This window comes from Taudactylus pleione, unplaced genomic scaffold (assembly GCF_031769625.1).
Source record: "Taudactylus pleione unplaced genomic scaffold, aTauple2 ptg000081l, whole genome shotgun sequence".
Classification (NCBI taxonomy): Eukaryota; Metazoa; Chordata; class Amphibia; order Anura; family Myobatrachidae; genus Taudactylus; species Taudactylus pleione.
The window spans coordinates 461,986-480,041 of NW_028284483.1; the positions used below are offsets into that span (position 1 = coordinate 461,986).

At 43.7% G+C, this 18,056-nt stretch overlaps 1 protein-coding gene across 3 annotated transcripts in view; it reads left to right on the plus strand.

The window, feature by feature from the left end:
* WDR35 (WD repeat domain 35) overlaps window positions 1–18,056 on the plus strand; it is a 138,366-nt gene that overhangs the window by 64,622 nt on the left and 55,688 nt on the right. For all 3 annotated transcript variants that reach the window (XM_088468143.1, XM_088468142.1, XM_088468141.1), the window contains exons 13-19: window positions 6,017–6,161; window positions 6,257–6,326; window positions 8,354–8,407; window positions 8,883–8,992; window positions 9,457–9,667; window positions 10,188–10,268; window positions 12,715–12,851. In XM_088468143.1, coding sequence (XP_088324269.1) covers window positions 6,017–6,161; window positions 6,257–6,326; window positions 8,354–8,407; window positions 8,883–8,992; window positions 9,457–9,667; window positions 10,188–10,268; window positions 12,715–12,851 — 808 coding nt within the window. The remainder of the gene's footprint in view (window positions 1–6,016; window positions 6,162–6,256; window positions 6,327–8,353; window positions 8,408–8,882; window positions 8,993–9,456; window positions 9,668–10,187; window positions 10,269–12,714; window positions 12,852–18,056) is intronic.

The window sequence follows — 18,056 nt, forward strand, 5'->3', positions numbered from 1 at the left end:
TAAAGTTTATTGAAAAATATTTGCAATGGTGTCTCTTGCTTGCTGTTGAATTGATGACGATGGGCAAATATAGTAACAGGAGCTTCACATTAATAGTCTGTGGCTCTCTGATGACTCTATTCCCTCCTCACATCCTGTCACTGCCCCTGTCACATGCAGCCCTGTCCTCACTAACACATCACTAATCTCCTGATATACTTTGTGCTGCTGGGGACCCTGCTCCTTCTACTTTATAACTCTCAGGGTTATATTTACTAAAGTGTGGGTTTTTAGAAATGGAGATGTTGCCCATAGCATCCAATCAGATTTTAGCTATTATCTTCTAGAAGGTACTAGATGAATGTTAAATAAAAGCTGCCTGGTTGCTATGGACAACATCTCCAATTCTAAAAACCCGCAATTTAGTAAATATACCCCTCAGTCTGTGGCTTCCTGCTGCCTCCATTCCCCTTCTCACATCATGTCACTGCCTCGGTCACATGCTGCCCTGTCCTCACTAACACATGAATCATCTCCTGATATACTCTGTGCTGCTGGGTATCCTGCTCCTTCCACTATATACAGTCAGGTCCATAAATATTGGGACATTGACAGAATTTTGAGATTTTGGCCTCTATTCACCACCACAATGGTTTTGAAATGAAACAAACAAGATGTGCTTTAACTGCAGACTTTCAGATTTAATTTGAGGGTAATTACATCCAAATCGGGTGAACGGTGTAGGAATTACAACGGTTTCAATATGTGCCTCCCACTTTTTAAGGGGCCAAAAGTAATGGGACTATCAACTCAAAAGCTATTTCATGGACAGGTGTGGGCTATTCCCTCGTTATTTCATTATCAATTAAGCAGGTAAAAGGTCTGGAGTTGATTCTAGGTGTGACATTTGCATTTGGAATCAGTTGCTGTCAACTCTCAACATAAGATCCAAAGAGCTGTCACGATCAGTGAAGCAAGCCATCATTAGGCTGGAAAATCAAAACAAACCCATCAGAGAGATAGCAAAAACATTAGGTGTGGCCAAATCAACTGTTTGGAACATTCTTAAAAAGAAAGAACGCACAAGAGAGCTCAGCAACACCAAAAGACCCGGAAGACCACGGAATACAACTGTGATGGATGACAAAATAATTATTTCCCTGGTGAAGAAAAACCCCTTCACAAGAGTTGGCCAAATCAAGAACACTCTCCAGGAGGTAGATGTATATGTGTCAAAGTCAACAATCAAGAGAAGACTTCACAAGAGTGAATATAGAGGGTTCACCACAAGATGCAAACCATTGGTGAGCCACAAAAACAGGAAGACCAGATTAGAGTTTGCCAAAAACATCTAAAAAAGCCATTACAGTTCTGGAACAACATCCTATGGACAGATGAGACAAAGATCAACTTGAACCAGAGTGATGGGAAGAGAAGAGAAGGAAAGGAACTGCTCATGATCCAAAACATACCACCTCATCAGTGAAGCATGGTGGTGGTAGTGTCATGGCGTGGGCATGTATGGCTGCCAATGGAACGATGTGACTGCTGACAAAAGCAGCAGAATGAATTCTGAAGTGTTTCGGGCAATATTATATGCTCATATTCAGTCAAATGCTTCAGAACTCATTGGACGGCGCTTCACAGTGCAGATGGACAATGACCCGAAGCATACTGCAAAAGCAACCAAAGAGTTTTTTTAAGGCTAAAAAGTGGAATGTTATGCAATGGCCAAGTCAATCCCCTGACCTGAATCCGATTGAGCATGCATTTCACTTGATGAAGACAAAACTGAAGGGAAAATGCCCCAAGAACAAGCAGGAACTGAAGACATTTGCAGTAGAGGCCTGGCAGAGCATCACCAGGGATGAAACCCAGCGTCTGGTGATGTCTATGCGTTCCAGACTTCAGGCTGTAATTGCCTGCAAAGGATTTGCAACAAAGTATTAAAAAGTGAAAGTTAGATTTAGGATTGTTTAGTTTGTCCCATTACTTTTGACCCCTTAAAAAGTGGGAGGCATATATAGAAACCGTTGTAATTCCTACACCGTTCACCTGATTTTGGATGTAATTACCCTCAAATTAAATCTGAAAGTCTGCAGTTAAAGCACATCTTGTTTGTTTCATTTCAAAGCCATTGTGGTGGTGAATAGAGGCCAAAATATGAAAATTCTATCAATGTCCCAATATTTATGGACCTGACTGTAACTCTCAGGCTCTGACTTCCTGCTGCCTCCATTCCTTTCCTCACATCAATTCACTGCCCCTGTCACATGCTGCCTTGTCCTCACTAACACATCACTCACCTCCTGATATACTCTGTGCTGCTAGGGACCCTTCTCTTTCTACAAAATAACTCTGTCTGTGGCTTCCTGCTGCCTCTGTTCCTCTCCTGGCATCATGTCAGTAGCCCTGTCCTCCCTTACACAGTTGCAGTACTGGACACCGCTGCTGCTGTGGATATTTCAATGATCTGATTCTAAACCAAGTCCCGTCATAAAGCAAAGGACAATCTAGCCGATTTGTGTCACTGGTGTTCTGTTGTGTTATTAATAAGAGCTGTGAGCATTTAAACAGGATACAGTACTTAATAATAAATACAGCCTACCACACCCCCATCTGGTGAAGATTTGTTTAATCAGCTATATTCTTGTACACCACAACCAGAACATCATAGGCTTGTTTCTGCTTTCGTAGACAGCTCTATGGGGTCAGCGCTGTCCTCTCTACAGCTTCCCGAAGTACATATGGTGGCATGTTAGGACAAGCTTACACCATAGGAAACCATAATATTTGCCTAAAAGACCATTTAGTTTAATTCTGCAAGTTTGTTCTCTGGTGTCTGTTTAACAATGTAGCTTAGTAGACAGGGAGTATAATGGTTTATCATCTGCCAAAAGCATCGCTGTTCATTCCTATGGATCATGGAGTGTGAGGCTGTGGAATGTAAGCTATGTGAGAAGTATAATAATCTGAGAGGTAAGGTGCTAGGTTACAGGGTTACACAATGTCACTCTGTATGGGATCTGCAGGAGCGTACAGCACTGTGTATGATCGGCACTCAGAGACCATCACATAACACTGTATGGGCTACTTCTTGTAGCACAATATTAGCAGTGATAAATCACCGGTTTGGTTTGCAGTAGGTGCTATTTTATTGCATAATGTTCTAAAATAGAAGCAGCCTTATAGAAGTGAGAATATATTCCCTACATCCTTGTGTAGAAAGTAAGCAGCAATATGTACATTCTGGCAGCCAATGGCCTCCTAGTTCCGCTATAACAAATGGACCTTTCATTGCTCCACGGTAAACAGAGCCAAATGTTCAGCGTTTGTCCGTGTTATCCTCCGCCTGTAAAATTCCTCCTTAGCATGGAGGTGCCAGCTCCAGAAGCTCCTCTCCAGACAGGGGGAAAGGAGGCCTTTGTAACACTGCGGAATGCAAACATATCACCGTTTGTTTTCCTCCAGCAAACGCTAAGGATCAATTAATTTCCCAGGTTATAAACACTATAAATCAGGGTTGACCCTCACGGAGAAAACAGTGTATCTTTAGAGCCCCACTATTATTACCTTTCTATTTATTTTATAGGGAGAGCTAAAAATTCACTACATTTTGTATCCTGCCCTGACCAGGAGGCACTTACTGTGGTGAAGGTCACATTGGGGGCATATTTATGTGCAAAACGGCCATAACGCTATCAAGGAAGCACGGACATTGAAGGGTGACACTGTCCCTCATTACGCAGGCTTGTGGATTGTTGCATTAATGACTATTGCAGTAAAACACATTAAAGTGCTGCCTAGTAACACTTGCGAAAGCAACCACCAACCTAACTAATAGGTTTCCTTCCTTCACTAATGCTGCTTGTCGCAGATCCATATTCCTGAAAGTGACCACATTTGTGATTTTATCACTAGTTATATGGTGTTGGTGGGAAAATAAATATATTGAGACACCTGTGAGATATCATTTATAAACCATTTAACATGTAACAAGTGTAAGAGAGTCTCAAATCCAAAATCGATTAATACAGTGGTTCCCAAACTTGGTCCTCGGAACAGTTCATGTTTTCCAGATCTCCTCACAGAATCACAAGTGAAATGATTAGCTCCACCTGTGAATCTTTTATAATGTCAATGGGTAATGAATACACCTGCGCACCTGCTAGGTGACCTGGAAAACTTGCGCTGTGCGTGGTCCTGAGGATCGAGTTTGAGAACCACTGGGTTAATAAAATGGCAGTATGCACATGTTATTCCAGTAGCTGATAGCTTCTGCTATTTGATTCATATTATCTAATAAACGTTAGCCAAGGTTTCCCAAAGAAACAACAGATAATCTAAATCACAGGTTCTCAAACTCGGTCATCAGGACCTCAGACAGTGCATGTTTTTCAGGTCTCCTCACAGATTCACAAGTGAAATAATTAGCTCCACTTGTGGATATTTTAAAATGTGTCAGTGAGTAATGAATACACCTGTGCACCTGCTGGGTTAAGGCCCCAATACACCAGTGATGGATTGCAGCGTTCCTTCCATTCAGAGATGCCGGCTTGCAGTATCGGTGAAATCCAACATGTTGGAGATCACTGATTCACCGATCGCGATCAAAATCTGATCGTGATTAGCAAATCAGTGAAATTTAACATGGAGAATTTCACTGATTGTCTGACGGATCACGGAACATCGATGGCTGCCGGTCGGCATTCCTGATCCGATCACAGGATGGCGCAATCCGTCGTTAGGTGTATGGAGGACCTTTACCTGGAAAACGTGACCTGTGACCGTTTGAGAACCACTGATTAAAATAAAAACTTTGCTAGTTATATCATAGAGGCAGATGAACTTAAATACATTTTAATATCAGTAATACAACTTTTGTGAATTCATAGACGGATTTTTTAAAATTGTACATATTACCTCGAATCTTTAAAATGCAACATTTAATACATAGGTCTCTGTCTGTCATGTTACAACTGCATATTTATAGGAATAATAAGAAATCGGCCATACAGGACTCTCATGGTATTTTGCTGCAACTTGAATGAGATGGTCACCGTGTACGAAGCTATAAGACTCTAGAAATGTTAAGTGGAAGAGCGCATATTCTTGGCTTAGCCAATGCTCAGACTACGGGCCTGATTCATTATGGACCGCAACAGCGCACGGAGATCGGCCGATGCTACGTACTGCGCATACGTATGTACCACAGTGCGCATGCATGAGATAGCATTGCGATCACTTACGCAGATAAGCCATCGCAGATCGAGGGACGTAATATCAGCGTTTGGGGGTGGTGGCGGGGGGAGTGGGTGTAGAAACACAAGCGTGCCAGTCCATTTGATTGCCGTTACTTGGGCGTGCATAAATTAGCCACTGCGACGGCATACGCAGCTTGAGTACTCACTGCTTGAGAAGACAGTTGCAATTTCTGAGTAAGGTCAGACCTGTTGTAATTGTGCGTGAGGGGCCGACGTTACTCGATGGTACCGATGTATACGCAGGTCTGTGAGGCCTTACGGGTGTGTGAAAGCGGTAGTGGGTATCTCTATGCTGGCTTTGCAAACATTAGCATATTTTCGCAGCACATCAGCGTGCGAAATTCGCAGTTGCGATCGCAATAGCAATCCGCAGTGAATCAGGCCATATAGGGTGACGGTAAATTTACTAGCAGCCGACAACCACACAATGAATACTTCCAGTATTGGCGACCAGGCTGTTATCTCCCCTTTAGAATGTAAGCTCTCACGAGCAGGGCCCTCTGCCCTCATGTGCTTCTCCTTATACTTTCTTCTACTCCTTACTCCCCACAAGGGCAGCGGACACTTGATAGCTGACGCCCTGCTGCTTATATTGAGTGTTATAATCGCTGATGCAGCAATGTGTATAAAGCATGTCCTTGTCCTGCATTGTTTTGTACTGTAAGTCACTGGTTTCTTGTTCACTTGTTTATGTACTTTGTAAGGCGCTGCAGAACACTTGTGGCTCCATATAAATAAATGATAATAATAATAACGTATTCCTCTTTCGGCAGTACCCTTGTTTGTCACCATGACCAAAACACATGTTGTAGCAGCATCCAAGGAAACCCTTTATGTCTGGCAGTATCGGGTGGCAAAGAAGCTGACGGCAATGGAGATTAATCAGTTGCTACGGACCAGAAAAGAGGGGCGAGAACGGTAAGCGTTTGTAACATTTAGATGTACGGAGAAATGCAGGATGTCAATAACATAATATATTGGATAGTTTAATCCCTGCCGTTTGTGTATTGCAGGATGTTTCACATTGATGAAGCACCATCCGGAGCTGGGGATGGGCTTCTGGATTACAGTAAAGTGGTGGCAGTAAGTGAATTTGATATTCGATGATACAAAAGCTTGGAAATAACCGAAACAACCAATCATAATGCACAGATTCATCACATGCTCTCAGATGTCAGTAACTCCTCCTTCCCCAGGCAACTCTTGCCATTGTGTTGTATATTAGTGTCAGGAAGGCATTATGTTTTTTTATGTAACAAGGATTACTAGGATTGAATATTTTACGTCTGGGCCAAAAAAGTCTCCCAAAAAGTTCACATTACCTTTAGACTCGTTAGGCTGAAAGGTTCAGGAAGGGTTACTTCCACCAGCCCCCTGATCCTTTCAGCCTAATGAGTCTGATACTGAGAGGTAGTGACTGGTAGCACTATCCAAATGTCTGTCACCCTGCATCACTGCCTTCATTTTATCTCTTCTGTTCCACACAATCACTAAAGAATGTACAGAGGCATTTTAAGACTGGATGGGGCCTGTGGACCAGATTCAGAGCTGAACGCTCTGACCAGAGCGCTCGCTCTGAATCAGGACCCTCCTCCCTCAACTTGGAGCGGCCTCATGGACGCTCGCATAGCTGTGGGTTACCACCCACAGCTATAGCGAGCGTCTATGATGATGGTCGCGACGGTCAAGACCATCGCGACCATCGGGCTTGCGACGAGACCCTGCGGTAGGGTCTCTCCGCCGCAAGCCCTGGAGTGATTTTGGCTCGATCAGAGCCAAAATCACTCCCACTGACATCACTACTGATGTCAGTGGGGCCGGCCCCAGACGGTAGGGGTTCCCATGGGAACGCCTCCGTCTGGCAGCCACGCCCCCAGCACGCCCACCAAAGGGGGCGTGCTGTCACTCAACATCGACAGCACGCCCCCTTTGGTGCGAGACCCATAACGACGGCTTGGCCGTCGTTATTCGGGTCTCGCGCATGCGCATGACGGAGCTCCCTCCGTCGTGCGCATGCGCATTCGGGCACCATCGACCCGCTTGCGAGCGTCCTGCGCTCGCGAGCGGGTCTGTATCAGCCCCTGTGTGCACATATCCATCCACCTTCTGCAGGAAAAAATTTCTACGGCGCATGGGTCATAGTAGCAGAAAATGTCTTATAGCCATGCACATATTTCCTTCATTATCTTTTGAAATATGCTGCTGGTGCCATATATATTGTTTTTACCTCAGATAATGCTGGAAATATGCCGCCCGTGCCATATATATGGTTATTACCTCAGATAATGCTGGAAATATGCTGCTGGTGCCATATGTATGGTTATTACCTCAGATAATGCTGGAAATATGCTGCTGGTGCCATATATATTGTTATTACCTCAGATAATGCTGGAAATATGCTGCTGGTGCCATATGTATGGTTATTACCACAGATCATGCTGGAAATATGCTGCTTGCGGCCAGTAGGACGAGCAGAAGGTGAGTAAAGAGGGGGAACCATTACCAGGACTGGGCAGAGTTGGCACCTGCATCACTGCAATTCTGGAAGACCAGCCCTTTCTAGCCAGTCTGGGTCTTTATTCCCCCCCCCCCCCCTCCCCTCTTCCCCATTACATTAACACTGCTCAGTGTAAGATTTGATGAAAAAGAAGAGATGGGAGAGGGGTAGAAAAATCTATGCCCCTCCCTCCAATAGAAGCATCCAGACAATATATTGAAAATCTCTGGGGCTCTTCAGCCTTTCTGGGCAGCGGGAACTTGGTAGTAGGTCATTGGAACCTCACCGGTGGCCACTATGACATCTGTGGTTTATAGCTAAACAATATAACATAACCCAGGAGCTTTCCTAATTACATCCTATATAGTATTTTATCTCTCGCAAGTAAAACTTGATGTGTAGGGGAATAAAATCTGCACAATGGAAATGGTAACATGGATCATTATTCATAAACTTCCCTAATATCTTGTGTTTCATTCTTCCGATTACCTTTGTCTTACACTGTGAATGGCTTAGCTAGCCTAATAATGGTCATGTCTCCATCCTTTACTATTATTTACATTCTCTTCAGTAGTTTGGCGTCTTGCCTATAAATGTTGTGTTTCCATTTCAGGCAACAAGAGATCCCATCTGCTGCATAACGGCATCTGATAAAGTCCTGATTGTGGTACGTCTTGCTCAGTTTCTCTTATAACGGTCTAATCTCATACCTATGAAGAAAAGTAGACCCATAATTGTGTGATATAATGTAACACTGTCTGCTTTACATTTCTGCCATGCTATTGGCCGCCTCTTAAGTTGGATTAATACATGTTGATCAACCTCTATTTTGTCCTTGTTCCTCATTTTCTTGTAATACGATCACTCTCCTAAAGATGACTGAGAGCTTATGTGGTCTAGGGCTGCAGCAGTGGTGGTGCCACAATCTATATTGGACACCTGAATACCTGTCCTCTATGTAACTAATTAGACCAGCGTTGGATAACTTTATCACATAGCTTCTAGATATGTGTTTTCCAGATTATCATAACACTGAGTGCATCTCAGATGCCCCAGGCATTCTCGTGATGGAATGAGGCATTTATATGTAGGTGTTTGTATCATTATCTATCTTATAGTTGTCTTGTTTATTCTTTCAACAGGCGCGGGAGTCTGGAGCGGTACAGAGATACACTCTCCCAAACGTGGTTTTAGTGCAGGAGTATGGGCTGAGATGCCGGGCCCATCAGATGAGCATGAACTGCAATTCCAGGTGGGTGTGCTACGGTTACTCAGCAGGCTGCCGTCTGATATATCTCCCATACATTCCAGCATTAACACAGTGATACAGGCTACATAGACAAGCGGGCCATAATTAAAAGTTCCTCTATTCAGAGCCGTCTGTACAGTAGCTGGATCTAAAGACCGGATTGTCACCAAATTCAGTAGGGACCCTAATTAGGACATGGGAAGCAGGTCCATGAAGAATGAAAATGGGCAGACAAATGTTTTGCATATCAAAATTAATCGGCGCAGTCCCGATCGCATTGCAACAGATGCATTTTCGGCAAAAAAGACTCCCAACGCTAACAGAGTAACACGGGACCTGGCGGCTCACTCACGCCAGGCAAGTCGCGCTGCATGGTGTATTGAGGCTAGATGTAGGCGGATAAGATCTGGCTAAACGAAGAAACGTATGATGTGAGTCTGTACTGATACATACTGTACCTTCTCCAGCCGCCTGGCTATCATAGATATTTCTGGAGTAGTCACATTTCTGGATTTGGAAGCCAGACACACGGACGATGCAGGCCAGCGAATCGTTAGCGAGCAGCTTAAGTTTGAACGCAAGGATGTTTGGGACATGAAATGGGCTAACGACAACCCAGACTTGCTAGCATTGATGGAGAAGACTAGGATGTATGTGTTCAGGAACATGGATCCAGAGGTAAATATTTACACACATTTATAATGAACAGCCACAATAAACAGTTACTGCAAAATTCTTTATTAAAGTTTACATGTTGCATGTACAAAGTAGAGGTAGCCATCATCACTGAGGTAAAAAGTGCCTCGTGTCTCATTGAAGTTTCTCCATCCTACTGAAACCGGCTCTGACCACAATATGACTGCTCCCACTCTGTCTAGCTGGGTGACAATTACACTTTGCATATAAACTATTCCATACGTATTGGAAGCAGAGTAATATCCAAACTGCTGAATTTGTGTATTTAATTATTAAGTCCTTATAGCTGAGGGGTACTGATAGTCTGTGTATGATTACAGGCTAAATAAATATGGATAAACTAATTTCCTTAGAAATACAAATCAACTAGCGTAAACAAATTAACTGTTTTTATTCCTGTTTATATATCGCCACAAATTACTCGGCACTTTACACAGAATATTGTACTATGATTATTATACTTGTTCTTCTTTAACATTACATTATACTCTCTTTGTATCAGGAACCCATTCAAACATCAGGATATATTTGCAATTTTGAAGACTTGGAAATAAAATCTGTTCTTTTGGACGAATTGTTAAAGGTATGTACTGTATGCTGTTTCCGCATTCCACGCGTTTCACTTCTGATTATTAAAAGCATCAAGAGTTTATTTTGTCTTAAATGGACATAATGTTCTGTATGCATAATACGTTTTCCTTCTTCAGCCATGGCGGACATTGGAACACTGGGGTATAGCAAGGGTACAAGGGCCCTACGTTATTTTTAACATAAGCACTTCAACACAGCGTCCTCCCCTACTATACCTGATTGGCTGTCTCATACTTACTTCCGTTTTTTCTAATGCCTTATTCAGCCATGGTCTTGCTGGGGCTACTGACTGGGTCTATTTAATCCCTCAGCGGCATCTAAGGATGTCAGAAGTGGACTATTGAGATGCCATGACCGACACCTCTTTTCTGCCAATGGCCCGTCTTCCTATATGGGATCCGCTCTGGGGGGGAATGGTGAATGACTTGGGTATGTGATCGGGATGCTTGAGCATCATACCACCAACTTGTAGAGCTTCTTTCTTTGCTATACGGACAACAGAACCTCCTTCTTGGCATGTTTCCAAGACTGCTAAGCCTACCAAAGATTTACCTCAAACACTCAGAGGTAGAGTCTGAAGCAGCAGCTGCCCAGAGCTAAGGGCTTGATTCAGAGTTGGGAATAGAGTGAGATATCTCTCTCAGCTGTGAACCTGAACAAACCATATTGCAATGCAAGGTGTGTAAATACATCAATTTTTTTACATGTGGGGTAAATACTGGCTGATTTTGCATGTAGCCCACAAATACTGCACAGCTTTATTATTGCTCTACAATTTAGATGTCAGTTTGGAAACATTCCTCCCAAATCTAAATCTCTCTGCACATTTTAAATCTGCCCCACCTGCAGTGCAGCATGGTTTCACCAAGATGATCAGTTGAGAGAGATATCTCTCTGTATTCCCAAGTCTGAATCAAGCCCTAAGTGTTTTCAGCTTGATTCAGATAGCCACTCTCCACTTTTTTTTATTCACCTTTGGCTATTGTAGAATATTAGATAAGGGGGTGTCGGTTGCAGTGGTAGGCAAATAGCCGGAATAGCTGCAAAAGCACAACAAAAAAAGTTCAACGTGTCAGGCAGGGGCACAGCACCCTCGTTCGCCTGTTGACCTGTTGGAGCCAGCGTGGTTAGGGCAATCACCCTGACTATGACAGAGCTCCCCAAGCAGCTGAATGCCAGCAGGGAGCCGAATAGAGATCTCATGTCCTCCACCCCAATATAAAGCAATACAGCACTTCTCTTGTGCAGGGACAAAGGCCTCTGCCCCCTCACTCATTACAGCCAACAAGCTAGTTTTGGTCCAAGGCCTGACACGTTTGGTACAGGTATCTTCCTCCTTAGAACAGAACTTAAACACAGCTTCCACATCCGGGACTCAGAAGCGACAGCTTCCAACTGTCTTACAGTTCCGGAAGGGTCCCGCATTGGAGCTTGTTTCACAAGGAGATGGTGAGTGTCTACATATCTCTGATCTGAAGATGTCCTTGCTTGGTGACGAGGAACTCATGGACACAGATAGTACTTGATTCTGAGTTGCCTTGCTTGGTGAGGAGGACCTCATGGACACACATAGTACTTGATTCTGAGTTGCCTTGCTTGGTGAGGAGGATCTCATGGACACGTATAGTACTTGATTCTGAGTTACTTTGCTTGGTGAGGAGGACCTCATGGACACACACAGTACTTGAGTCGGATGCCAGGTGAATGTTTTTGCGTGAAGTTGTGGAAGCCTGATTTACTACCTTCTGTTAATTGCGAGATTCTGAAAAGCCAATGTGAAAATCTGGGACCTCTGCAAGCGGGAAGCCGGGCCACCTACTGGTTTTACACCAACCGCCGCAACTGTCCTCATAAATAACAGCACCAGCCCCATGCTAGGTGCAGGAGATACATCAGAAACAGACGTCCATTCCCCGCACGCACTACTCAGAAACGCACAGAGCTATAGCTACACACCCATGACACTACCACAAGACAAAGCTCTTGCATGTTTGGCTGAGTCTCAGCCCATTTCATGCAAATCGAGATCCGGCAGAATCTGAATCGATCATAGGTACACAGAATTGCGTAAACTCTCTTCTCTGTGTGCACTGTATGGTGAAAGTCGCTGTTTGCTTCTGTGAGGAGAGATCCATCTGGGCAATTCGTTGTCCAGCTCCCAGACCTGAGGATAAACCATCAGCCTGACTTGGCAGGGGGACAACCTGGGGGCCCCATGGTGGCAGCCTGTCTATTGCACTTCAGGGACGGGTAGTAAATGTACAGGGATTTAAATGCAGTTTAAAAGCAATATGCCATCCAATTTTGCACTATAAAGTTTTGAAGAAAACGGAATAATCCGGTATCACCATATATTGTCTTGGGCCATATGCACAATTATATGATTTATTTTTTTTGTGTGTGTGAAATATAAAATAACCAATTATTTTCCCAAGCAGGATCCTGAACACCCTAACAAGGATTACATCATTAATTTTGAAATCCGATCCCTGCGAGACAGCAGAGCACTGATTGAGAAAGTTGGGATTGAAGACGCATCTCAGTTTATAGAGGACAACCCTCACCCTAGACTCTGGTAATTGGATGTTTTTGAAGAATATATCTTAGCATTGTATACTCTCAAAGTATACGAGTACAAAATGTATGTCCTATGTGTACGACGTATGTATCGGGTATGTCAAATTCGTCTGTTAACTACATACTGAAGAGCTCTAAGAAAATACAGTACATTAACAAGAATTTTTATGTTTTAATGTGTATATTTTCTTTCATGTTTATAAGATAACATAAAGAACTTAGCTAAATAGTACATTTATAGTGCTGTGCTCACATAGGTAGACACATTACTTCCTTTGTAAATCAGCTATCACACTAGCCTGCTATCAGGCTGTTCCATCTTACAGCTTCATGTGTGTCATGTAAGAACTAAAATTAGAGACCTGGTTTCTGGGTATAATGTGGCAAATAATAGGGTTTTTTTCATCTTTAACCATTAATTCATTTCTGTTTTACAAATAAAATTTGTCAGGATATTGACTCCCTAAATTGTTACCACAATGTATACTGGTCCCCTAATTGTATTTTAATCAATCAGTATATGGCTACAAGCAATTGATAAAACCAAAACTTTCCTTCTAAAACAAAATGTCTGACAAAAAACGTAAGGCATTGTACCTGTATCTGGCTGCGACAAAGCAGGGTAAAATAAAATGCCAACATTAAACCAGGCTTTCCTTGATTAAAGTAGACATATTTTGGCTTATTAATATCGTTATAATTAAATATATTTTGTAGTATACAGTACACACTGCTTAATTATATAATTTCGTTTTTTTGTATTTTCCTATGTAAAGTCATTCTAATTAAAGGGGAGCAGTTACTACCATTAAGAAATGGGTTAACACCTTAGGCCCTCATTCAGAGCCGGACGCTATTTGCGCTCGCTCGTTCAGAAAAAAGGGGGTGGCTATTCAAATGAACCGTTCGCTCTTTGCGGTCTGTTCACGCCTCTAGGTCTGAACGAGCGTACAAAACATGCGGTCGTTTTTTGGAAAACTACGCCCCCTGGCCGCTCGCATCCTACGTCATGTCCGCTATTTATTAGATTAATCGAGTACATCGACCAGCGTATGAACTGCTCGCTATTCTTGTGGTTGGTTTTTCCTACCGCAATCTTGCGAGCAGTTCTGACTATAAAATAACCCAGTGACGTGTACAATGACACCTCCATGCTAATTATGCACACCCATAAAACGCCTGTTTCGACCTTTAAGCACGCCTGCGTTCAGATCTCCACTCCCCGTTTTCAAGCACCTTCCCCTGTTACCAGCCACATATGCCTCATCCTGTCACTCAAATTAGCAGGCATTCGCTATTTAGCGAACAAACGATTTTGGGCCGCACTGACTGGTTCGCGCATGCGTATTACAATCCGTACACATGTGCAGTTGTGCAAACATTGCTCGGAACGTACGTGCGGCCGCTTACGAGCGGCTCTGAATCAGGCCCTTAGTCAGCTGATTAGCTACAGGAAACTAAAAACACCCCCAGCAGGTGTATAGCGTGACTCCTCATTCCTCTCGGGTGTCTTTGAGAGCCTTCACAATCTGTTTATGCGTTGTAGGAAAGAGAGCACAAGTGGGATATCCAGCTGTCATGGAGTTTTACAATGAAATTAAGTTAACAGTAGTCACTATTCTATATTCCTTTTAACGCAATGGGACTTACTCATGTTGTATATAAAAGAAAGAGGGTGGGTAAAGTATAATCAACAGTAATCATGCACAGAAATTGTGACAAAAGCAACTGTTTGGAGGATATGTCTACCAAACTGAGCACCAGCAGAAGATGTCACATCCTTACCTGGTGAAGGTATAAAGAGATGGCCAAACTGCTGCCTACTTCTATCATCTGGTGAAGCCTGAGACCTACATGCCCAGGTCGTCGTCTGCGCCAACCTTATAGAATACACCTTTATTACAGCTGGAAAATGTGAATGGGTGGTGTCCCTGACAGGGTCCTACAGGGGGGGACAAAAAGTTGATCTGTGTTCCTAAACACCTTTTGTTATGGAGAGGCAAATTAAACTTGCTCAGACAAGGTCTAGTTTATGGAATCCCTTTTTATCATTAGATGGTTGAGGACAGAGAGAATGAAATATAATTTCCTGATTGATATAAAAAAAGTAAACACTACGTTTGGTAGACAAAGCACTTTTTCCATATATTGTATGCCTTCAAAACAGGCTCCTTACAATGAAGAGCATGTAGGTCTCCCACACAACGGGCAAAATGAGAATTCCAAGTCGACGGGTTGAATCCTCACCTTCAATATCATCAGTTCTCAGATTCTTTGTGCTTGCCCACTGGTTCTGGTTGTTGAGGTAGACATCTTGCAAGGGCTCAAAGGGATCAGACATTTGGGTACTAGATTAGGATCCCAAGGCACCACAAAACACCACAAAAGGCTTGATGCGAGTTTGAAATCTTTGTACTGTTTGAAAAAAATAATTTAATCAGATGCCAATCTGGTATCCAGCAAAACACTGAATGCAGACACCTAAACTTTCATGGTAACGAGAGCAAAAACCTTGTCTAAACCATCCTGATGAAAATCAACAATCTGCGGAATGGTAGTAGAAGTGGGGTCAAATATAAATGTTGTTTTCTGGCTTTATGAAATATAATTATTAATTATATATTATCCTTTATATGCCACTATAAGTGGTCTGCAGCACTTTACAAGCTGCATAGAGAGAAACAGCATGAACAGTGGTGGAGGGTGTTTGGTGAGCTTTCTATTTGGAGAAGCTGACTGGGGTCACAGAGGTTCGGCCATAGACTTCTGGTTCTAAGTCTGTCTTGACGCCGGGTTGTGGTTTGCTTGGTGCTCACCACCTATCTTATTGCAATCAGAGAGTACCTGTGATGTGCTGCCTGCTGCTTCCTGGACTTCTTGCCATGCCAGAGCCGAGATATCTCCCTCCTAGCGACCTGGGCACAGATACTGGCATGGGAGTGGTGGCTGCTCAGTACTTGAATTACTTTGTCAGAATGTCCTTTGGCTCTTACCAATGACCACTCCACTTCATCAGCCTCAAAGACGGAACATTTGGATCGGAATGCAGAATTGATGACTGGTGCAGAAGATCTGACTGGTGTGGCAGAGGACAAGGTTGTTACAGAAGCATTTACTGTATCTGTAGTCTTCGTGGAGCACAATCCTTTCTGGTCATGAGAGTGACACTCCATGATCATAGGCGTCTTTATAATGGGTGCAAGTCGTGCAGTGCACACGGTCACCTGGGTCCAGGGGGGCACACACACCACACACCCATAGTTAATAATGTACTCACTTCTCTGCAGGTTCCGATATGCTGCTCCGCAGCACCGGACCGGCACTGCAGAGCAGCAAAAACTCAATAAGAAAATGGCGGCGGCCATTTTCTCTGTGATCTGTGCATGCGCAGAAAAGATGTCCCTGGGAAAATAGGCGCTGGTGCCATTTTCCCGGCGACCCGTGCATGCGCACTAGATTCTGGCATGAAGCCAGAATCTACAGCGCTCAGTGCGCTGACAGAGAGGAGGGGGCCCAAACAGACTGCACACAGGCCCCCTCCTCTCTTAAAATGCCCCTGCCCATGATCTTTAAGTCTTGGATCCTTCCACCATCTAAAGGATTTTTTTGCAATATATGTAAGTATGGTGACTTGCTGTTGGAGAAATTAGATTGCGATCTCACTGAGTGAGTCGAGTTATATATGCACATGCTACCTTGCCCAATTAATAATTCTTATAGTGGATAAGAACTGGAGAAAAATCTTTGCTTGTACCACTTGCTGAAACTGAAGTTGTGCTCAATGCTGAGTTTGTCAGGACAAAGACACTGGGGGCGATTTCAGACCGGGACACAAAGCAGCGCACTTTCGCTGCCATCAGGGGCAGGGTATACAAATTTCGCGATCGCATGGCAAGGCTTAAGGACGCCCTCTATGTCTTAGAGAGCGATGGCAGAGTGAGCGCACGCCGGTCTAAAGGCGCCCACTTTTCTTTCTTGGCACACGTCATCTCCAGGAAGTGTATGATTAATCAGTAACATCGAGAGCCATCGGAGTTGCTTGCAGCACTTGAGGTCAACCCTACCCCACCACAAGCACTGCGATCACTGCAGCCTGAAATACAACCAAGTGACGTGTACAATGACACCTCCATGCTAATTATGCACACCCATAAAACGCCGTTTTGACGCCCAGACACAGCAGCACCACTCCCCCGTTCACAAGCACCTTCCCCTGTTACCACCCACAAACGGTGCTATCTGTCACTCATAGTAGCGTCCAGTCTGTGTACTACGAGCGCACGATTCCCAGGCGTAGTGAGTGACTCGTGCAAGCGCATATTGACGCATACGCATGCACGGATGGGCGACTATCGGCAATAGCGTGCGTTCGCGGCTTAGCGTCCGGGTCTGAATCAGGCCCACTGTCTTTTGCAGTGTCTATCCATACTTCCAAAACTGTAACTGTTGAGAAGGCACCAGATGACTTTTTGCTATATGGATGATCCAACCATGTTCCTGTAGGAACATCACCACTTGGGCTGTTCTGTATCTGACAGCATATTCCGACTTTCATTTCATATGAACGCCTTCCAGATTAGGTCATACGGTGATTCCATGTTAGAAGAAGATTAAAGAAATCTTATCGTTATCCTATCTTGCGACAAATGATGTCATTTACCTCCAGTGTGGTAAAATGATTATTTGACTGTGGGTTGGCCGCCCATTGGGCACAGCCCTAAGGCGCTCCTGGCTACTACCGCTAAAGCTTTGCTTCTGGATGAGATGGAGAATTGCATCCAGTGAAACTGCACAAAGACAGTCTGTGCCTATTTGCATCACTTCAATACATTTTTTTTATGTTAAGACAAATAGCCACAGTGTTCGATGGAGATAGTTTGTAGAAACCAAACTGTCACGTGTGTCATGGTTCCTGTCCCTGCCGAAATGGCTGGGGACAAAATTTTGCACTCACTATATAGCCCCTGATGGTGACTAGTAACAATTTTTTGCAGCTCTGTAGGATGTGTGAGGAAAAGCATCATTTGCTTAATAGAGCCCGTTATTTATGGGATTTATGGCTTTGTTTTCTTATTAAGCAGATGATTTATGGTGTACTGGCCAGGGCTCGGCGAGAGGGGATTTGTACTGTATGTGTTACTTCCAGCAGAGCTATGTGGAATGTGAGATACATTAAGGTCTAGACTGCAGCAGGAATGTCATG